The 22,621-nt window shown below is 35.3% G+C and overlaps 5 protein-coding genes, 1 long non-coding RNA gene and 1 other non-coding gene across 18 annotated transcripts; 3 read left to right on the forward strand and 4 right to left on the reverse strand.

The window, feature by feature from the left end:
- Nucleotides 1-85: 85 nt before the first annotated feature.
- On the forward strand, nt 86-3,537 carry LOC106428801 (transcription factor GTE8-like). 2 transcript variants are annotated; one of them, XM_048739289.1, is made up of 9 exons: nt 86-431; nt 772-1,956; nt 2,102-2,172; nt 2,250-2,316; nt 2,411-2,473; nt 2,562-2,671; nt 2,768-2,837; nt 2,928-3,070; nt 3,136-3,537. In XM_048739289.1, exons 2-9 carry the CDS (start codon nt 822-824, stop codon nt 3,406-3,408), a joined length of 1,932 nt encoding a protein of 643 aa, XP_048595246.1. In that variant the 5' UTR covers nt 86-431; nt 772-821; the 3' UTR covers nt 3,409-3,537. The 2 variants fall into 2 exon arrangements, with proteins under 2 accessions (XP_048595246.1, XP_048595247.1); XM_048739290.1 differs by having other exon boundaries at nt 2,108-2,172.
- On the reverse strand, nt 3,511-8,056 carry LOC106428802 (lysine histidine transporter 1-like). Its single transcript, XM_048739292.1, has 8 exons — nt 7,298-8,056; nt 6,741-6,898; nt 5,848-6,231; nt 4,454-4,847; nt 4,270-4,375; nt 4,092-4,183; nt 3,924-3,992; nt 3,511-3,813 (listed from the first exon to the last, which is right to left on the reverse strand). The coding sequence occupies exons 1-8, from the start codon at nt 7,337-7,339 to the stop codon at nt 3,715-3,717; spliced, it is 1,344 nt and encodes a 447-aa protein (XP_048595249.1). The 5' UTR covers nt 7,340-8,056; the 3' UTR covers nt 3,511-3,714.
- Nucleotides 8,057-8,304: 248 nt separating this feature from the next.
- On the forward strand, nt 8,305-11,334 carry LOC125577686. Of its 11 annotated transcripts, XR_007316087.1 has the most exons (12): nt 8,311-8,675; nt 8,778-9,008; nt 9,350-9,435; nt 9,601-9,651; nt 9,726-9,807; nt 9,915-9,957; nt 10,043-10,147; nt 10,231-10,327; nt 10,605-10,678; nt 10,750-10,854; nt 10,927-11,007; nt 11,097-11,334. It is a non-coding gene; the product is annotated as an uncharacterized LOC125577686 (long non-coding RNA). The 11 variants fall into 11 exon arrangements; XR_007316084.1 differs by having other exon boundaries at nt 8,305-9,008; nt 9,730-9,807; XR_007316086.1 differs by lacking the exons at nt 9,915-9,957; nt 10,043-10,147 and adding an exon at nt 9,958-10,021 and having other exon boundaries at nt 8,305-8,675.
- Nucleotides 11,335-15,107: 3,773 nt separating this feature from the next.
- Nucleotides 15,108-16,358, reverse strand: LOC106383011. The gene is made up of 4 exons (XM_048739298.1): nt 16,240-16,358; nt 15,869-15,948; nt 15,645-15,758; nt 15,108-15,471 (listed from the first exon to the last, which is right to left on the reverse strand). The coding sequence occupies exons 3-4, from the start codon at nt 15,690-15,692 to the stop codon at nt 15,139-15,141; spliced, it is 381 nt and encodes a 126-aa protein (XP_048595255.1). The 5' UTR covers nt 15,693-15,758; nt 15,869-15,948; nt 16,240-16,358; the 3' UTR covers nt 15,108-15,138.
- Nucleotides 16,359-16,814: 456 nt separating this feature from the next.
- On the forward strand, nt 16,815-19,093 carry LOC106428806 (prohibitin-4, mitochondrial). Its single transcript, XM_048739296.1, has 3 exons — nt 16,815-17,178; nt 17,913-18,455; nt 18,836-19,093. The coding sequence occupies exons 1-2, from the start codon at nt 16,870-16,872 to the stop codon at nt 18,438-18,440; spliced, it is 837 nt and encodes a 278-aa protein (XP_048595253.1). The 5' UTR covers nt 16,815-16,869; the 3' UTR covers nt 18,441-18,455; nt 18,836-19,093.
- A 362-nt stretch (nt 19,094-19,455) lies between these two features.
- Nucleotides 19,456-19,529, reverse strand: TRNAV-AAC. Its single transcript has one exon. It is a non-coding gene; the product is annotated as a tRNA-Val (tRNA).
- A 118-nt stretch (nt 19,530-19,647) lies between these two features.
- Nucleotides 19,648-21,693, reverse strand: LOC106392338 (F-box protein At3g27290-like). The gene is made up of 2 exons (XM_013833157.3): nt 20,625-21,693; nt 19,648-20,554 (listed from the first exon to the last, which is right to left on the reverse strand). Exons 1-2 carry the CDS (start codon nt 21,261-21,263, stop codon nt 20,066-20,068), a joined length of 1,128 nt encoding a protein of 375 aa, XP_013688611.2. The 5' UTR covers nt 21,264-21,693; the 3' UTR covers nt 19,648-20,065.
- Between the last annotated feature and the right edge of the window lie 928 nt (nt 21,694-22,621).

Below are 22,621 nucleotides of genomic sequence, written 5' to 3' on the forward strand. Positions count from 1 at the left end.
CAATATGGTCCGTCGGATCAGAATAAAATTGGAGACAGGCGCTTTTGTCGGTGTAAGAAGCTAAAGCCTCCTGCTTTTTGTCTCTCTCTCTAAAGTCTCCGACTTGGTTTTGTCTCGAGCTTTTTTTCGCACGCGAAAAGTTTGGAAATTTAATTATTTATCATACGAAGGTTTTGCTGCCTCACGATTTGATCTCGAGGGTTTCTGGTTTGTCTGCCGTCTCAATTCCAGATTCAAGGGCTCACGGATCATTGGGAACTCCGAATTGGGGGAGGGAGGGATTTGAAATCTATAGATTGCTTCTTTCCTGTCGAGCTGGCATCTGAGGTCGAGGTTTCAAGCTCCTTCCTGTTTGATTCTGAAGTTAATTTCCGTGGAGGAGTTTGAAACTCGGCTTGTGACGACGATTCCAGCTATAGGAGCTCCAAATGGTAAAACTTCAATCTATTTTGCTTATGGTGTTTTTCACAATTCGAATTGGAAACAAAGAGTTTCGTTGGAATTGGCTATGGCTATGGTTTGGTTTGTTTTGGAAACAAAGAGTTTGGTTGTCGCTATTTTTGTTTTTGGAAATTATTAGCTTACTTGGTATAGATCTATCTGGCTGTTTTGTGTCATAACAAGTTTCTTGCCCGTGTAGACATATTGTGGTAATGTTGCAACTTCTTGTATGTTTCAAATGGGAGTAGGAACTGTCTCTGTGAGTTTTGAGAGAGGGGAAAGTATTAGTTTTGTGTTGGTTAAGTGAATAGACATATATATGTGATGCAGGTCTTGCAAAAGCGTTGTATTTAGTGGAAACTCTTGCCAAAAAAAAAGCAATGGTTGAAAGTGCTGCCTTCCCCGGAGGTTACTACAGGAACGCTTTCGAAGCTCCTGATGAATCATCACAGGGCTCTGGAAGCTCCGCTCAGATTGATACCGAGGTCACTGCATCTCAGAACTCAACCACTCCTGCACGAAAGCGTATTAATCTGAACCCCGACGATGAGGATCCTTACGGTGTCCGGAGACAAGTCATTCCCTTGTACAACATGTCACAATCCGAGAGGAAAGAGCTGATCCATCGTCTTAAAGAGGAGCTGGAGCAGACAAAGATCGTTCTTAAAAACGCTGAGTTGTTGAACGTTAGGTCTATTACATCTCGTGGATGGAACCGTGGCTCCTCGGGGAAGTTTGAGTCGCTCCCCGACACGGCGCTGATGAAGCAATGCGACACGCTGCTGAAGAAGCTCTGGTCTCATCCCCATTCTTGGGTGTTCCAGGCGCCTGTCGATGTAGTGAAACTGAACTTACCTGACTATCTCACCATCATCAAACATCCCATGGACTTGGGGACAGTGAAGAAGAACTTAGCCTCTGGTTTATACTCAAGCCCACATGAGTTTGCTGCTGATGTGAGGCTTACATTCACCAACGCAATGACGTATAACCCTCCAGGACATGATGTTCACATCATGGCGGATATACTTAGTAAACTGTTCGAATCTCGGTGGAAAGCTATAGAGAAGAAGTTACCAGCAGTTACATTAGAACCCAGTGAGGAAAGGAGAACTGCTATCTCTGTCCCTCCCTCGAAGAAGAGGAAGATGGCTTCACCCGTTAGAGAGACGGCAGAGGAGAGGCATAGATTGGGGAGACAACTCGAGTCTCTACTTGAGGAGCTTCCTGCACAGATCATAGACTTCTTGAAGAAACACAGCTCAAGTAGAGGAGAAGTTGCGGAAGAAGATGAGATTGAGATAGACATTGATGTTCTCGGTGATGAAGTGCTGCTCGCTCTTCAAAAGCTTATGGATGAATATGTCAAAGGTAAAGAAGCGAAGCAGTCGGGTGTAGAACCTCTTGATAGACCGAGCAATTCGTCTCTCCAACGAGGTGGAAGTCAGATTCTGAATGAAATGGCTGTTGAGTATGTCGGTGGGAACGAACCTCCAATCTCAGGAACCTCCAGTGGTTAGTTATAATCCAATATAAATCAACTCCTTAAACATTTTCTTGTTCTAGGTTCTATATAGATTCAGGTGTTTAGTTGTTTTAGTAAGCATCTGTTATTGTTAATAGATTCTGTGTGTTTACTGAGTTGGGTGTTGCTTTTAAGATTCAGAGTCTAGTAGCTCGGAAGATCAATCTGATGACGCTAAACCAATGATCCAAGAGAGTTCTTCCAAGGTATAAATCTACAGTGACAGCTTTTCAAGGCATGTAGTTTGTTATGAATCTAAACCATGCAGCTGGTAACTTTCTAGATACCTGAAACTGCAAATGCTGAGGCGCAAAGAGATGAAGATGAGAGAATAGATGATCTTCTTGAAGGTTGAGAGTTTGTTGACTCAGCTTACTGGATTACAATTTTTTTTAATGGATACATGTATTTATAGTTTGTACCTCTGGTGTAATGGATTAACAGAATCTGCTGGTGCGCCGGAGCAGCAAAAGCCTAGTTCTGATGAATCAGATAGCCAACATGATGGTGAGAGAGATGCAGAGTAAAAAAAAGAGTTTCTTAATGAAATGAGAGTATCCTCACAGTTTAGTTTTATCCATGTAATGCTTTGCAGGGAACATATTAGAGACTCCGGCTCCATCTGAGAAGCAATATAGAGCTGCGCTGTTGAAGAACAAGTTTGCAGATATCATTCTAAAAGCACGCGAGAAAACACTTCCACAGGTCTGGTTTAGTTTAGCCTAATGGCTTAAAGTGGTGACACTTCTTGCCACATCTCCCAACTGAAGTTTGCTTACATATGATCTTGTATGAGGGCAGAATAGTAATAAGGGCGACCCTGAAAAGCTTCGTAAGGAAAGAGAAGAACTCGAACTGCAGATGAAGAAAGGTTTGTTTTGTCTCTTCTAACAGTGAACATGTTTTTAGTTTTATGTTCTTTCTAAGTTTTAACTGAAAAACCATCTATTTATGTTGCTAGAGAGAGCACGGCTACAAGCTGAGGCAGAGGCTGCTGAAGATGCGCGTCGCCAAGCTGAAGCAGAGGCGGCTGCGGAAGCTGCTGCTGAGTCTAAGCGTAAGAGAGAGCTCGAAAGAGAAGCAGCTCGCCAAGCTTTATTAAAGGTAAAATAGCAAAACATATTGACTTTACATTACATCAGGATAAATGTTTTGAAATGTGCCACCAGATGGAGCAAACTGTGGAGATCAACGAGAACTCGCGGTTCCTAGAGGACCTAGAGATGCTGAGTTCAAGTGCACCAGAGCAATTACCTAGCTCAGTTGATGAAACCAGCCCCGAGAGAGGTTTGGACGCCCTTGGAAGTTTCAACTTCAGAGGAATTAACCCTCTTGAGCAGCTCGGGCTGTACATGAAACAAGATGATGATGAAGAAGAACCTGAGGCTCCTCGTGCTGTTCCAAAGCTAGCTACCGACGTGGAAGAAGGTGAAATCGATTGAAAAAGAAAAAAAAAATGTATATAGATAATATATACATTGTATAAAAACAATAGCCAGGGCAGGTTTAGTCTAAGGTTTATGATGTTTTCCAATGTTGTCATAAGTTTATATGAAAGGTCTTTTGAGAAATTTTTTTTTTTCAAATAGAAACGAATCAAAAATACTCAAAAAAAACAAACATTGTGAGAATTCAAATCAAACGTGTAATTTAAACTTTGTAAACAAACTTTAAAGCTTCAAAGGCTACTACATATATATATGTATCAGAGACCATATATGTGATCCAAATTTAAATTGTATTGTAATTTACGAGTAGAACTTGTAGTCCTTAGCTTGGATAATGATTGTCCTTAGCCCTCCAATCGGCGATAGAACCATCAAGCAAACGCCAAATGCAATGCATATCTGAAAACAAAAACAAAAACGCCAATAAAACTCAACATAAGAACAATTGTTTCTTTAAAAAACGTAACCGCAAACGCAAGAAGATACTGTGTTTAGTTGCTGGTACTTACCCAGTTGGTCCACCAAGACAAGCTGTATCTCCTTGGTTTGTATATCGCAAGCCACATTACGCAAGGAAGCTTGTTTTGCAGAAGAAAAAAGAAAAACATTTATTTAATTAGTTTTTATTTTTATTTCTTTAAACTTGAAAATAATCGTTTCAGCAAACGCAGACTTACGAAATATGTAGTCGGAGCAAACGCAAATCCACCAAAAAACGCCAATAGGCCGCCAAAAAACGGAAACGTCATACCAACAAACATTGTTGCGGCTGAAGAATCATAATCAAATCTCATTAGTTGATAATTATAAATAGAACACAGAAGCTGTATATAATAAACAAACTTTAACACTTACCAACGTAGAAATTACGGACAACGAACCGGAGATACCAGCTCGGTCTGAAATTCATCTTCTTAACCAATAGAGTCTCCATCATATCAAAAACAGGCATTGCATATATCTGAAAAAAAAAATTGACTTCAGTTTATACACTCCGGTTTAAATAAATACGGTTAAAGAAAAAATAAAATAAACCAACCTGGTAGCTACCGATGACATGTATCACAACGAACATGTTTGCAGTTGCGATTAACCAAGCCGGTTTCTCGAGTGTTTCAAGAATGTTGTCATCAACAGAGTTACCGAACATCCAGTAACCTACAAGTGCGACGGGGAAGTAACAAAGCGCAACGACAATGTAAGCAACCACGACTCCTTTCCACATAGGTCCTTTCGAGGGCTTCTCAGGCGTTGATGGGATCGTGGCTTGGATCTCTAGGACAACGTTGTGTCCTGCGTAAGCAAACGCTACTTCTCCTAACGCGCTGAAGAAGTTGAATACCGTTCCTGCTGTGGATTTTGCTTTGTAACCGTATTCAACGTTTTCTTTAACGCCTTTAGCGGCTGAGGCTGACCATGCTATTGTGGAGTAGCTAGAGTGACAAAAATGTGAAAAGTGGAATTGGATTGGTTAGTTAACTGAAGATATCGGTTTTGGTAAAACCGGTACTAATTGAGACATCTAATCCAAAAATTTCAATAAAAAAAAACAACCGCACAAATTAGTTTTCGAAGAAAGTATTTAAAAAAATGAATTACATATTTATTTTAACTAAACTCGAAGCTTTATTAACCGAATCTAAAATGACTTTGAACTAAAAATAGATACTAAACAAAATTATAGAAAAATATTTGAGTCCAAAGTATTATAATTATATATGATGGAAAATATATAAAATTTGGAAAACCAGTACTAATTGCAACATCCAATCCAAAAATTTCAATAAAAAACAACCGGACAAATTAGTATTTGAAATAAATATTCGGAACCTAAATAAGTATTTTTAAATTTTCATTACATGTTATTTCTACATGATATATGTACACCCAGTGTTAAAAAATGATAATATAACTCCCAAGTTATTATTATCTAAACTAAAAATTACTATTTACCAATTTTATAATGAGTTCGAATTCAAATGGATAAACATACTTATAAAATATATTTGAACTCAAAAAAAAAATATATATATATTTGAACTCAAAGTATTATATAATTGAACATGTCCCAAACATTTATAAAACTCGAATTAAGCCTATGACGCTGAACCGAAAACCGAATTAAGCCTATTAAGCTGTAGAAATCGAACCAAATAAAACCGGGTTTACTTCGTGTATATAAAGACTAAATTGCTAAAACCGTATCACAAATGTCAAACCGGTATTATATACCGATCAGTACGATAACTTTGGTTTCAGCATGTCTTTTTCTCCAGTCCAAACTAAACCAAGCAAAAAAAAAAACCAAACCGGTACGTCCATTTCCTAATAACGTGTTGAAATCTAACATAAGTTTTAGCCATAAGGTTGAATCGCACCGGCTGTCAAGTTAATAACCAACTCAGAGTTCTATTCAAAAGCTGGTTTAGTTACCTGAGAGACATCACGGCGGCAGCAAGAGAGACTCCAGAGATAGAGTTAAAGTTAGGAAGATGAGAGAGGACGAAGTGTACGGATGCGAAGATCATGATGAAGTAAGTGAGTTTAATCGATTTACAATCCTTGCAGACGAGATCATGAAACTTCTTCAAAGACTTTCCTCCTGTGACCATATAAACGATGCAAACGCCGACTTCCACGATCAGCTGTTGCGGAACGACTATGTAGAGTCCAAGCTTCTCTCCAAACGCGTGTTGTCCAAGCTCGTGGTAACGGTCGAAACGTTTCCCTGGAACCATCTCGTGCATCTCCACCATTTGCCATAGTGTGTATAGTGTTATGATCCATGATAAAATTAGAATCACCACACCCGGTCCCCTGTTAACCGGAATTTTTGATTAGCTTAAGATCAGATAGCTCTGCCAACCAGTAATTGTAATAGTTTTCAACTTGCCCTGACTTAAAATCAATTATATATCACTAGAAAACAGAACGTGACATAAACTTTGTATATACTATAGTTAAGTTTTGAGAGATAAATAGATTGTTAACCTAACGTTTTAGAATGTATAAGACCATTTTTTGCAATCTCTAGGATACATTTTCATGAGTAAACTTTTTTTTTAAAGGAAAATACTAAATACTAATTTGTTTATTTTTACAATCTCAAAGTTTGGTTCAAATAAAACTATAGCAAAACTCTAACCATACTCATTTGGTCGGTACTGTTTGGTTTAAATATGCATCCATATTGGAAATTCAAATGATATATTGCCTTTTGAGTTGTTTTTTGTAAGCTTAGCTCTCGATCCAAGGTTAATTATGAAAAAAAATTGTTTGGAATTTGAAACCGAAAAGAATAGAAAGTGATAGATATATTTATATACCAGCCAAGCTGAGCCATGGCATAAGGGAGGCTAAGAACACCGGCTCCAACCATAGCTGTGACATTGTGAAACGCAGAGTACCACCACTTTGCATTTCTTGATGATGTTATCGGAAGCCAAGCGTCGATTTCTTTCTCTCTTGCTCTTTTCTCTTCCACCTGTTATAAATTTGATCAAATCACCATTAATATTGAATTATGTATTCATTTTTTTGGGTCTATATATGTATTCATGAGGCTTTGAAGTAGATATTGCTTAAGGGGACAAAACAGTAACAAATCAACTTATAAGCGTCGTCCAAGTTCCAAAAACTTTGGGTAAGTCATGAAGCACAAGGTACAAACAAATCCAAAACTTTCTGTTTAACTTGTTGTAAAAGTAATTGCAGCTCAACCACTCAACTATTAAATAGCAATAACAAAAAAGGTTAAGAACTCCATTCACAAATTATTTTCTGAAATAAAATACTGAGTAATTTTTGTTTTATTATTTCAATTTTGATAGAACTACCTCATTCATAATAATAAAAACATAGATGGAAAAAGAGAGAAACTAACAAGTTTATCGTATGAATCTTCAGCAGGAGCTTGAGTTTCCATGGTGATAGCAGAAAAAGTAAGAGGGGAGACAGATAGAGAAAGATGAGACCTTAACAAGTTTCACAGAGCTAAGACAACCTTGATAATACACACACACACATATATATTTATAGCTGAATGTCACCGAATATGATGAGAGAGATAATGATATCATAAAATGAAATAATTCATATTTAAAAAAAAAATTATTCATAGTATACTCAATAAAACATAGGACAGTAAAATCGGATATCAGCTCAGTCATACATGATATATTTCGTTTCTCACTGTAATTAATTATTTCAAACCTGTAAATATTTCAACATGCATGGCTATGGTGGAACATAAAATTCAAGAAGAATATATATCATATTGGGTAATACATCTCAAAATTGAAATATCCAGACCTAGTATTTTTCAATAAATTCATTATTTTAAAATTAATTTTGATTTTACAAACAGAAAAAAGCTCTCGTAACTTTTGTACACTTTGCTTGTATAACATATTAATTGCTTAGAATTTATTTACATGCAGCCACCATTAACAGAAAATATTAGATAATTTATTAGAATGTGTTTGTTCACACCACGATTGCATATGAACTGTCTTCGTTGCCTGTACACAGATATATACATAGATTAAAAAACGAAACATCATAGACAAGTTTTAATGAGAATATAAATATCATAGATAGGGACGATAACGTGATTAGCTCTATTATATGACTATGTACAATTATATTGACTATACTTTTAAAACCTAACGCAGAAAAATGCGTTTTCTAAATATCCCACCATTAGAGGCGTTGACTAATAGGAAACCGATTCTAGCCTATTACTCCCTAATATACTTCGTTTCTTATTAACATTTTTTCGGAATCTTGGATTCATGTCAGCAATTTTGTTCACTAGATCCTCTATTATCAGAAAGAAAAATAAATAAGTCGTATGTTGGCTTGTTGTGTACATCTCTCCAATCTAATCTAACCTATACTAAAAGGGTTATATGAGGAGTAGGGAGGCTGTCCACGTCAGCCAATTAAATCATCCAATCATAAAGTTTTAAATCGCCACGTCATTTTCGCTTATGAGTGAAGCCCGAAACTGGCCCAAGCCGAGTCTAGCCTAAGCCCTAATTTGTCTGAAGCGTAAAAAGTTCATCTTCCGACTCTTCCACTTCGACTTCAACTAATTTCTCTGTAACTCTGTTACGGCTTGCTCCTCTCTTCTTTATTGTTTCGTTATGCCTCCCTCTTCAATCAACACCCGAGTCTTCCACTTCGTCTCCACCGTCTCGGTTGATCTGTAATCTTCGTCTTCACCTGAATACTTTGAAATCTCTTCCGTGAATATGATGGTATGTCGTTATTTCGAGATTCGATTTTTAAATATGACAAATGTTTGCAGGTTGTTCCACGAATCTCCTTCGTATACTTTGTTTTTGATTCCTCTGTTGTAGTGATTATTTAAGAGTTTTGGGTTGGGAACGAAGAGCTTCCTCATCTGTACGCGAAGAGACTTGGCGACACTGGTTATCACAGCCACAGTGGTTCAAGCGGTGAGAGCTGGAACAGATCCTCAGGTGACAGCACAAAAGATTGCAACTTTGGCGAGGCAAAGAGCACAGGACAAGAACAGACAAACTCCATTCTCTACGCAGCGCAAGATGATGGATTCAGATACTATGGAGGTAAGCTTGATGACATTGTGTATGTAAATAAAAAGAGAAAGAGAACTTGTGTTGGATTATGAATAGCTCATTAGCTGTAATTGATTCACACACCCACAGGACTTGCGAAATATATTAACATTGCCCACATATAAGTTGCTTGAGTTTCTCTTTAAGATCAAGCTTTTAATGATTGTGTATTGTGTTTAATGAGACAGAACATAGGTTACGTGATCATAGCTTACAGTGTGTATTTTCTTGTGTGTCTTGTGTGTTTGCAATAGCTTATAGTGTGTATATTGCTTCTGTGTGTTGTGTGTATTGTGTGTATATTCACTCAGACCCGTCTCTTGCTTTTGCAGATGGAGCCAAGACACACATGTGACAACTAAAAAGACAGTAGCATGTGACACAAATGAACAACAATCTGATTCAATCTCAGTTCCAGGTTTATTCTTTTTCTATCACTTCTTTGAATTCACTAGAAGTGATGGTACGTATTTCTTTGAATTTTTGTGAAGCTTCTACGCTTCATATTCTTACTCGCTTCATTCTTTAATCAAAAGATGGACTAATATTAGTGTGTTTCTTCTCTCATGTGATTGGTATTTAGGTTTGCTTACGGCTCTTCCTAAGGACTACTTTAGAGTTGTGAACTCGAGAGGTGTGCTTTTCTTAAATCTTTGTTGTACCAATCCTTCACTCATTATTGATGATTTGCGTCTGTTGATGGTTTAGACAGGTTTATAAGATTCTTCAGTACATTTTAATCTTATCTGAAAGAAGTCTATCTCACTCTAATGCCTATTCTACTTTGCGGGTAGTTACCAAGTCTTGATTTTTTTTTGCATTTTCATGTGTTACATTTAAAGAACAAAATATATATATTTTTCTCTTAGTAGCTAAGTTTGTGTCTTTGTGGCAAAGATTGGAGCAGAAGTAACCGATGACATGTCTACAATTTTCTCAGGTCACAGGGCTTTGTGTTGTCTAATGTAACTGCTCATCGGTACACCAATTCTGATGCTCATAAGGTCACTGTCTTTCTTTTGCAGAATACTTTTGGGTATGCTGTAGATTTTTGTGTTGTTTTGAATTGGTGATCAAGATTATGAAATTGTTATCATTTTGGCTTATCATTGGGAGCAACATGTATCTGGGTGAGGCCTGAAGTTTCTCTTTGAAAAAAATGTCTGTTGCCTTTTAGACTATTACCGGTTTATTTAATTTGTTGGAACTGCAGGATATCACCAAGCCACTGGTTGATGAAGTCTGCAAAACACTCTAACGTTGGCGATATTCTTCCTCTGCACTCAAGTCGCTTCAGGAGATATTATACTGTGAGAAATCCTGCACCTGTCTCTGTTGTCTTTTCTGAAATACCATCCATATTGACTTTAATTGTGCGACTCTCAAAAGTTGTTTTGATGTTATATGCCTCTTCATTTTGATTTGTTGCAGTTTAATCGCTTGAAATTTTAGTCTCACAGTTGTGAGGAGTAGATTGTGTGTGATTCTTTATATAAGTTTACTAAGAGGCATTATAGTGGTGTAAGAAGCTCATGATAAAGGTAAAATGTGGCATTGACTGGTGATGTTTGAAACATTGATGATCAGGTCTATTCGATCAAAGAATATATTCGGACGTTGATGTGGACTTTCGCCAGCTAATCAGGAGTCTTCATCCAAAGGTAAACGCAGAAACTCTCTAAGCAATCTGGTTTATATATTAATGTGCAGTAGTGTCTTTCTCGATGTACAGGTGATGTTAGGGCTGCCAGTGGTGGAAGGAACAAACCATGCTTCATGTTTCCCACGTGCTGTAATTGGCTCTGAAGCAACGTGTTACAGCCGTTTATGGAGTGAGGTAATGATTGATTTGCACTCCGGCGCTGATTTGTCTTACCATCTGAAAATCCGATAATTTATTTTTCCACAGGTGTTTGCTGCTGATATATTTGCTTCACAGTTTGGAGATGGGCATCCGAATCTGTATATGGGCTTGCAGTTCCGAGACAAAGTAAACGATAACCAGAAGCGTATTTGTGTTTATTCTTGAATTTTAGTGGTCTGTGACCGTGAGTATAACGCCAGCTTTTCTTCTTTTAGGTGTTGGACCAGGGAGGAGGCAATAAAGCCATGGAACTTCTCACCAGTTTTCTTGGAAGGGAACCATCAACACAAGCTTACATCGAGAGCTGACAAAGTATGGTTTGTGATATCTGTGCATTTAACAGTAGGATGTTCTGTAATGAATCTGGTGAAAATTGAAAAATGCTATTTTGCGAAGCTGAACAACTTTTTGTTGTGGTCGGTAACATCCGTTTATTGAGTATTTGTTAATGAACTGAGAGGTCCGAACGCTTTAGTTAGCAACATAGATTATTCCACACTTCAGTTTTTTTTTTCTGGCATTGAACGTAACTATCTTATAGTCATACGTCCTTAGCATATATCAAAGGTGCATTTTTATTAGGTCCAACAGAAAATTACAACTTTTTATGCTTTTATGGCTTTCCGTTTTTGCAAAAATTCTCTTAAATTTTCTTACAAAATTAGCGAAGCTAAGCCTGCTTATAAGGAGCTAATAGTCATATTTCGACACATGCGAGATTTAGCAGCAGAGTGAAGACTCACAGTATGGACTATTGAATTTCAAATGCTGATTCAAGTATTCGAATAAAATCATTATACAAAAAAACTAATTTTTTGCTTGCATACAATTTTAACTACCACGTAGAAACAAATTAAATCTTAAAAGTTATAAAATTCTTAAAAATCATATCTGCCAATATAAAATAGAAATCAGCATAAACTTATTTTTTATTAAAAATTATAAGATGAAAAATTATGAATTTAATTCGTTATCTATAGCTTTTGCTTACGATCAGTAAGTCGTATTACAAAGACTTTTTAATTTTTACCTCCCGTCTATCAATATACTGTTAGATTTGTTCATCGTTTATTTATAATGTTTAACAAAATAAGTTTGTGTAAAAATAAGTTTAGGTTAGAGAATTACCAGTTCATTTTGAGAAGTCTTTACAATTTTTGAAAATTTTATAATTTGCTTCTCGCTATTCCAAATCCATCTTAAGTTGTTTAATAAGTAATTTAAGAATAATGGAAATATGTTTCATCACTAACATACAAACAATCTTGCATGGTTATAATTTTTTTTAGCCAATACCAATGCCTGATATATCTGCATATCTGTAATTTAATCTATCCCAATATTTTTATGTAGTATTTAAACATGAAATCGTTAATACGGAATCTCCTACAAGTTTCACATTTTTAAAATAAATAATTATTTACAAAATAATAAATACCAATAAAATTTTAACACATAAAATGATTACACATTTATGAAAATATATGTATTTATATGAAATGAATTAATTTACCTATTCTTCAAAATGATATTTTGAAAAAAAAATTCAGAAGATTCATAAACAAATATATGATATACATAAAATAATAAATATGAATATTTTATTAAATATAAATTATTTAAATTTTAATAAAGTGTTAAACGATTACTAAAAGATTAATAGAAACTTTAAATATGGTTACATATAAAATATATATTAAATAGAAATTAATGATATTTCTAACAAAAAAAATTATATTTCTTCAAACCCTTTCACTCTAAAATATCAAATCTTATATCAAAAAATGATATAATATAAACCCAAAAATAAACTTAATTTATTTTAAAGCTTATAACTTAATTTTTTTAAAATTCTAAGGTTTGAATTATATTTAACATTAAAATTATAGATATTTAATGGACAAATAAACCGCGCGTAGCGCGGTAAAATCTCTAGTAAGTCTATTAAGGACAAATAAACTAAGTATGTAGATAGTTGCAATCTTTATTTCACGATGTTTTTAATTTTTTTATAAGAAAAACTGTATATCATTTATACCATTTTGACAAATGTAAATTTTCGTTGTATTATAAAGATAACAAGAGTGTTATTCGGTTTGGCCGGTCGTATCCCCAAAGTCAGTAGTATCCATCAAATACAAATAACAAAATCATATCCAAAAAGAGTTCTAAAGATTGTTATCCGATGAATGATCTAATAATAAAAGTATTCTAAAAGCTTATATCGAAATCTCTAAACAAACAATTAATTAGTATTTTAAGTGGTGGTAAGTTTCATAGAAGTTGTACAAATGGCAGAAACGAAGGAAGACTTTTCAGATTATGGCATTTAAATAATCAGAAGTTCGAATGAAATGTATGATTAAAATTAACATTTCCCATGAAATTGGTTGATATTGCATATTTATATATCGTCTGATCACTAAAATAATATAAATACTAATTATATTGCTCACTGGTGTCTAAATACTAAACTCTGAAACTACTTGGAATTAGGTAGGATTGATCCGATTAAAAGTAATCAGCCAGACATCTCACCAATCATTCGCACAATGCATAGTAATAACTTTAATTATGTATATTGTTGCGTACTTCGATTTTTTAATCCACACTTTGTTTACTTTAAATGTGTTTTGGTCTTTGTTTTCTAAGAAGTTCAAAGAAATAACTTTAGAATCCTGCGTCCATACGTTTGTGACGCATAATGTTTTCTGATTTTCTAAACTAACCAGTAAGTTTTTTCTGAGTTTCTTGTGTTATTATTGTATAAGAAACCCTAATAAAAAAACCCTAATTAATAAAAGATCAATGAAAAGAGATTAGCCAGCACATAAGTACCAAACTCCAACCAAGTCAACTATTGGATGTGGTCCGCGTGGATACTACAGATCAAGAAAATGAAATATTTTACTTGGCTATATCACTTTTCTTTGAAATACCAAGTTCTTTATATTTTTCTCTTGCAAAAGACAAAAATATGTAATCAAATTTGGCCTTTTGCCTGCTTTGCCGTACTTATCTGGATGACATTGATGAGTACAAACAATTCGTCAAGTCAAAATGTTGAAAGAACTATAACAAACATTAATGGACTAGCCTACTACTGTTAAAACAATAGCTTTTTTTTAAGAAAGACGAATATTTATAATGTAACTGAACTGATATTTTGTGAAATAAAATGATGTGAAATGACTTATTTCATAAATGTTGTATTTTTTTTTGGTCACCCATAAATGTTGTATAGAAATACAATACTGGCTGTTGATAGGAAACATTTTGGAGAATAATAAAATAAAAATAAATAAACGAAAATGAATGAAATATAGAAAATCATCTCTCATTCATTTTTTTAATCAGAATTGTATTATAATGTTTTTTAAAGATTTTGTTTTTGAAACTAATAGAACAATAATTCTGTTCCAGTCAAAAATAGTAAATCCATATGTGAATTTGTTATTCCATGACATTTTATAAAAATAATAATTTAGTCACTTTGAAAGGAGTTGAATAAATAGTTTGTCAAACTTCATAAAAACATATAAAATTCAAAAACAAAATCCACAACAAAATTTGGATAAAAAATGGGAAGAGTTCATTTTATTTTGTAATTATACTTCAATTCATTCGTCTTATCACATTTTCTATTTCATCAGTTTCTATGTTCATATTCACGAGTTTATTGTTTCGTCTTTTTTTTTTGTTTGAACAACAAGTTTTTTGTTTTGTCATTTTATAACTTAAAAACATTTCCGCAACGTGTTTAGGTCACCGTGTGTCGTCTGGCATCTTCATTTTATGTAGATTTCCTTAGCATTTTCCAAGTGCTGGTTATAACTTGATTCCTTCCATATACAATTGTTCACCAATCTCTTATAAACATTCGTTTTGTCACAGAATCTGTTGAGATCTATAGTGTTTTATAATCTTGTATGTGTTACTTTACTTGTTAGGCAGTAAAAACGATGAGAGCATAATAAGACCAATTGCTCAAACTGTATAAAATCTAACAAGTATATAACTGTTTTCTATGAAACATATATCGAATTAAACATAAAAGGATTTAAGCAACATAGAACGTTTTTATATAAAATTTCTTTGTAAAATAGAAAATCACAGTCGAGTACATTAAGAGCAACTCCAATAGTGTTACTCACCATTGGAATCCTTAACAATAGAATAATAGTTTTTTTACTTTTTTGAATAGGTAAGGATCCTAATCAAAATACTAAGTCCAATGGTGTTATCCATTATAAATCCTTAGAAATAAACATGTATCCTTGTCATATTTCTCAGTTCACTTAAAAGAAGATCATAATTATAAGGATAATAACAAAGATCATTGTAATAAAAATTACCAGAGTGGTTGTAGGAGTTAAGGTTGCAGAGATTGTTGGCCTCCTTGCTGAACTGAACCTTGGTGTTGCCTTTCCGAACTGTTTGACCAAGAAACAGTCCAGGACAACGAAGGTGAGCCATTAAGCCTTCTTCATCCACCCTGCACGTTTCTCCCTGTTTTTGACCAGTGAGATCCAGAAAACGGTTCTTGAGCTCCACAGAAGAACATTCAGTCCATTGGTTTTGTCCTGGAACCTACATTGCAATCAAGTGTTATCATGTTTAAATATTTTTGACACCCCAGCAACAACAACAACAAATAAACGTCATCTTTAACAGAGTAGAAAAGAGAAAATAACTAAGTTAATAGACAAACCAAAATTCAACACATCTTTAGTAGAAGAAACCATAACATACAATACACATACCTTGTAAGCACCAGCATAGAATTCATTTCCAAGCATGTCCTGTATCATTCCACGGAACCGAACAAGAGTGTTGGGCTGCACCCACTTGATACTTGACGAATCAAGAATTGGAACCTACAGTGAACACACACACAAACAAATTGATTAGTTCAAAAAACTGATAACAGATCCTATAGAGAGTGTCTTTATAATATATTATAAAGCTACAACATTTAGGTTATAACCTTCAAGAGCTTTCGAATGTGTTGTTTCAGGGATGAGGATAGTCTATCTCCACGGCCAGGTTCCAGGTACACAGATAAGTCTGCAAGACGCAACCAAAACGGCGCAGGATTAGTTTTAACAAGAGGATCTTTCTGTGAAAGCAAGTAACTTTTACACAAACTTGATCATAAACCAAGCGATCAAAGCACACAGTGAATCAAACTTAAATGCAATCTATCATGTTGCATTATTATTAACAAACATAAAACACACAAGTTCTTATCTTTAGACTATCAACATGCTTTTCAATCAAATCATATTAGTGAATTCCAGATCCAAATATTTCATAGAACAAGCGAAAAAATCTAATAACGAAGAAGAAATGATTCACCATTCTTTGTGTAACGACGGAAGGAATCAAAGGGAGAAAGAGGATCGAGTCTGGAAGAAGTTCTTTTTATGAGGTCGTGAACCTTCTTCTTCTTCTCCAATATCTGCACCAACAAGTAATCCAATTACCAAATTTGAAATCAAAATTTCGAAAACTCTGAGAAAACAAAGTTTTAAAATTTGGGGGAGAAACAAAAGTTGCAGAGATGAAATTTGGGGGAGAAACAAAAGTTGCAGAGATGTTCGTTGATGACGACGAAAGGATTGGGAAGCAATGGAAGGGAAGTGGGGGGAGGGGAGAAGAGAGAATGCCACGTATTAAGGATTTCTCTTTTTTAATCCTTAACTAAGGATTAATTCTTAAGTTTTTTTATTATTTTAATCAAATTTAATTATAAAGCATTAAGGATTTTTGTCTAAGTATTGGGAAGGATCCTGCGTTGTAGATGGTCTTAGTTTCTTTGATCATTTCGTCCCAAATAAACTATACTGGGCCTCCTTACTTATCTTAATGGGCTTTTAAAGTCTTCGGCCCATCGAATGCTGGCCCTGTTATTAAAACCCTCACCTATCTCAAAAGTCAAATCATAAACCCTAACAAACCCCTTTCTCGATTCTTCTCGGCGTAACGATGGGAAGCCAAGCAGCGGTTTCGTTCCTCACCAACATTGCCAAGGCGGCGTTTGGTCTCGGCACGGCGGCGACAGTGCTCTCCTCGTCGCTCTACACGGTCGACGGCGGCGAGAGAGCGGTGCTGTTCGATCGTTTCAGGGGAGTGTTGGATCAGACTGTTGGAGAAGGGACTCACTTCCTGATCCCGATTCTCCAGAGGCCTCACGTCTTCGACATCCGCACTAAGCCTCACACCTTCTCCTCCGTCTCTGGAACCAAGGATCTCCAGATGGTTAATCTCACCCTCCGTGTTCTCTCTCGCCCCGAGGTATATGCTCTTCCCTTGTCGATTGTGTTTGATTTTGGTGGATACAAGATCTATGGTTTAGAATGATTTAGGTTTATCATGATTTAGGGTTTATGATGAGTTAGGATTTAGAAACATTCTGAAAATTTAAATGAGATTTTTGAAGAGTGTAAATTGTTAATTTGGTTATTTGATTGTTAGGGTTTAGGGTTTGTAATCATTTTCAAATTTGAAAATGGGATTTTGATGAGTTTAACGTGTTGATTTGGTTATTTGATTGTTAGGGGTTTAGAATCATTTCGAAATTTCAAATGGGATTTGAAGAGTTTAATGTGTTGATTTGGTTATTTGATTGTTAGGGTTTAGTGTTTAGAAATCATTTTGAAATTTCAAATGAGATTTTTGAGGAGTTTAATTTGTTTATTTGATTGTTAGGGTTTAGTGTTTAGAATCATTTTGAAATTTCAAATGAGATTTTTGAGGAGTTTAATTTGGTTATTTGGTTATTTGATTGTTAGGGGTTGAGAATCATTTTTGAAATTTAAAATGGGATTTTGAAGAGTTTAACATGTTGATTTGGTTATTTGATTGTTAGGGTTTAGGATCATTTTGAAATTTCAAATGGGATTTTGAAGAGTTTAAAGTGTTTATTTGGTTATTTGATGTTAGGGTTTAGGGTTTAGAATCATTTTGAAGTTTCAAATGGGATTTTTGAGGAGTTTAACGTGTTGATTTGTTTATTTGAATGTGTGGAGGTTTCGCGTCTCCCTACGATATTCCAAACATTGGGTCTAGAGTACGACGAGAAGGTTCTTCCTTCGATTGGAAACGAGGTCTTGAAAGCTGTTGTCGCTCAGTTCAACGCTGATCAGCTCCTCACCGAGCGTCCCCAAGTGTCAGCACTCGTGCGTGACTCTCTCATCAAGCGTGCCAGGGACTTCAACATCGAGCTAGACGATGTGGCTATTACCCATTTGTCGTACGGTATGGAGTTCTCGAGGGCAGTGGAGGCGAAGCAGGTGGCTCAGCAGGAAGCGGAGAGGTCCAAGTTCGTGGTGATGAAGGCTGATCAGGAGAGGAGAGCCGCGGTTATTAGAGCTGAAGGTGAGAGCGAAGCTGCTCAGTTGATATCTGATGCAACGGCTAAAGCTGGAATGGGATTGATCGAGCTCAGGAGGATTGAGGCTTCGAGGGAGGTTGCGGCTACACTGGCTAGGTCTCCAAACGTGGCTTACTTGCCCGGTGGACAGAGCATGCTCTTTAACTTGAACGCTGGTCGTTGAGCCAGCGAGCAATTGGTAAATGCACCTTTTAAATCTCTTTACTCTTTTGAATACTGGAGAATAATGGATTATGGACTGTTTAGGGTATGGTTTCTAAGAAGTCTATCTCGAGCTAGTATCTGATTGGTTTTTGTTTTGCTTCACTTTTGGATGTGAAAATCTAAGAAAAATTAGGAAAAGATCGTCAGTTTTAGTTTCTGTATAATTGTAAAAGCTTGTGGTATTATATTAAAGTAAACTTCATACTGTGTACTGAGTTTTAGTTTATTCATTTAAGTTGAACTAAGCTCGGTTATTGTTTGGTTTGACATTGGGAAGTCTCGATTTGGTTTGGAATTTTTGATTTCATTCCAGGTTTAGTCTGGGTAACTTGTTTGGCCTTATTGTATTTGCAGGTGGGGGAGAGGAGAGCTTAAGTGAAGAAAGAGCAACGGAGTTGTGAATTTAGTTAAATGGTGCTGATCTTTTCTTTCTGATAAACAATGTGAAAAGAGAAACTTTAGTTGCTACTAATGAGCCTTTTAGGTTATTTCCTTTTGAATCTGACTTTTTGTTTTAATAACATTGTTCCCTCTCTCCCTCCTATGGATTTGTCTAAGCTTTTTTCTTACTGCAATTGCTTCTGCAGTAATATAAACTAAACAGATTGTTTACACACAGGCTTCAAAGCTCTTTATTTCTCTCTCTCTCTGTGCTTCTAATGAGAGGAGAATCCATCTCTTCAACTTGTAAGGGGGAGATTACAGGTTCTAAGTTCTTCATGTCCTTTTGTTCTCAAGGAACTATGCTTTCTTCAAATTGGTGGTTGTTATGAAATGCAGGCGACTGTTTGGTCAAATAGTTAAAACTCGCTTTCTCTAAATAGACCCATTCTGATGTATGTAAGCACACTGAAGGTTTTTGAAAGGTCTTCAGAAAAACTTGCGCTGGTAAAAAGTAAAACAAATATTGAAATCAGGAGCCGGATAGTAGGCTAGTAGCACCACTCCTGGAGTGATGAAAAAGAAAAAATAGATGGCTTCGCCCGGGTTCGAACCGGAGACCTTCAGTGTGTTAGACTGACGTGATAACCAACTACACCACGAAACCATTTTGTAAATTAAAAGCTGGTACTTGATTATGTTACTGTTGATTATGTTACTATTATTTTGTTACATACTTACATTGTATATAAGTAAACTCAAAAGAATTATGAATTCAGTTTTACTTTTAAACTTTAAATCTAATCTTTTAAGACTTGGTAACAGATATATTCATTACAACTTAGTTCCACATTCATCAGCACCATCATTCAGGCTTTAGCTAATGGTATTGATACATACTATTATTATTACCAGTGGGGCAAAGATGTGAAGCAAGGAACAGAAAAAAAAACATGTAAATGGTGTGTATCTCTCCTCCTGTACATTCCACATATGGATCTTCGCCCTTTCACTCTCAAACAAAGCTCTCGTCTTTGCTTCTCTCTACCTGTGTCTGCTTTGCAGAAACAAGTTCGGCTCAGATCTCTTACGGTGCGCACCAAGAATACAAAAAAGCCCTTCTGAGTCTCTTAATATGTTTCCTTTTCCTATTCCAGCTCTTCTCTTAGACTTTGGTTGATAATTTCTCAAATCCTTTTCACTTCAAAGCAACTCTTGTAACTGGTTAGACCTCTTCTTATAGCAGATCACACAGCTGAATGCAAAACAAAACGGCTTGTGTTCACAATCATTTAAGCAACTCCCACAGTCATGGCAACGTTCAATGCAGACTACGCAAGCTCTGCACGACTGTTTAGGACAAGGATGGTCCTTCAGCGGACATGTTTCTGATGCACAATCAAATACCAGACTCGGTTTCTCACACCAGGGACATATCTCTATGTCAGTACCTCGATCGTCATCTAAAGAGAAGTCTGATCTACATGATGTATACAATCTCCGCCTCCTCGATTTTCCCTCTTCACCATCTGCTCCAAGTAATAACTTCAGCTCTTTAAATTGCTCCTTTGTGAAATACAATGCCCCACCAGTGATAAGGCTTTCGAGTCCTAGTTGGTTTGAGGATCTCAAGTCCCTTAAAATGGATAACAATCCTACTGTGCTTAGCCTATGACAACCTGATACACTCAGCTGCAAAACATATTCGAATAACATGTTAAAACAGATGGTCAAATCTATTCTCTTTAGAAAAAAAACTAACCTTTGTGAGAAGCGGATTGCTTGCTAGCACTTGCATCAAACCATCATCAGTGATACTCACACATCCTCCCAGATTCAAACACCGAAGATGACCTTGAGCGCGGCGCGTTAGCTTCAGAAGGGAATCATCAGTCACTTTGTACTTGAGAAGGGAGTCACTGAGGTCAACGGTTCTCCAGAAACAAGACTCTTTTCTAACGGAATCACGCAACGACCTGCAAACTGACTCAACCGCAAAAGTGTCTCTCATCTCTAGATAAGGAATGACCAAATCAAACGCGGAGTGAGGCTCTTCACCACCTCCACCATCAAGAACCGATGCTTTATGATCCTTCATAGAAAAGGGATCGTTAGGCAATGTGGCTGCTTCTTCACCCATCTCATGAAACCAATCAGAGAAGGAGTTCAAAGTGGATCTAATATTCATAGAGAAGGGATCCTCAGGCAAGCTATTGATCTCTTCACCGAAGCTCAACAGATCATTGAACAAAGCGTTGCTGCTATCATCACCATCCCAAGCCCAGCTTACTGTGTCGTAAACAGTCTGGTACCCTGAAAACGACACCGTTTTGAAGAGATCGTCTTCCCGTAATCGATCCACGTCACCAAAAGCTCCAAGCTCGCCGCAACTGATCTCCATCCCCTATTGTTTCGAGAAAATTAAGTAAACTAGTAGTAAAATACTCTAAAGCTATTTTCAAAAAAAAAAAAAAAACTCTAAAGCTGATCGAAAACAGAAGATTAAGGAAAGAGGATTAAGCTGTTAAACTATCTTCTCTTAAGAGGAGGACGAAATCGAAAAGAGTAGAGAAGAGCAATCGATTTGATTAAAGAATCTAAAATAGATCCAACGATTAAAAAAAAGGAACGGCTACAGAATGAATGAATGAATGAAAGGATGCGTGATCGTTAATCTAACGAATGGGATCGCAGAATCAGCGGGAAGAGAGAGAAAGCATTGAGCGGAAGATGATGAAGAAGAAGAAGATCGAATCAGAGAGAGAGAGAGAGAAAGTGTTTTTTTTTTTTGCGGCAAAAAAGAAAAATAAGAGGGAGGGGGACTAGGGATTGTGGTTGTTGCGAATTTGGCGCGTGTCTAACTGTATCATTCTTATTAAATTTAATAAAAAAAGTAAATAAATAAATAGAGAACAATATCTTTTTGCCACTCTACTATATTTAAGTAATTAACTAGATTTTGATCTGCGCTTCTTAAGCGCAGATATTTTTTTGTTAACAGTAAACTCAAATATTAAATGAATTTATATTTATTATTAGATATCTAAAATATTTAAAAGTTATTCTATTATTATTATTTCAGACCGGTACAATGTTTTCATTGAGTTTTCATATCTAAATCGGACTTGTGATCGAACCGTAAGATCTAGGTACTCATATATAATGGGATATAGTATAATAAAATGAATATAGTAAAAATATCTGAAAATCAAAAAGACCGTTATTAACCCACTGGAAAAATATAATTTGTTTTTTGTTTTATAATTTTTTGATATATTAATATACATTTGACTTGTATAAGAAATTTATTTTAACAAATATTGTTAAGTTTATTTATAAATATATTAATTATCAATCTACCAAAATAGTGAAGCAAGTATTATTTTTTTTCCTTTTTTAATTTTCTATCAAACTATTATCAATTTTTTTAAAAAAAAAAAATCAGTTTGTGACAGATATTTTATTATTAGAAATCCATACAATTTAAATAATGTTACATTTATATGTATTTATGTATAAAATGGTCTTCATAATTTGGGATTTTGTAAAAAATGGATCTAAAGTTAATTTGGTTAAATTTTTTTTTCTGTAACAAAAGTTAATTGGATTTATAATTTTCTTTTCTGAATGGGTTGTATCAGTTAAATTATTATTTTTAAGTTAAACGTCCAAAATCCAATTAATAATATTTATTTTGCTGATAACAAAGTGAGATTAAATAAGGATAACATATAATATATAAGGAAGATCAAAAAAAAA

This window comes from Brassica napus, chromosome A9, assembly GCF_020379485.1.
Source record: "Brassica napus cultivar Da-Ae chromosome A9, Da-Ae, whole genome shotgun sequence".
In the NCBI taxonomy this organism is placed as follows: Eukaryota; Viridiplantae; Streptophyta; class Magnoliopsida; order Brassicales; family Brassicaceae; genus Brassica; species Brassica napus.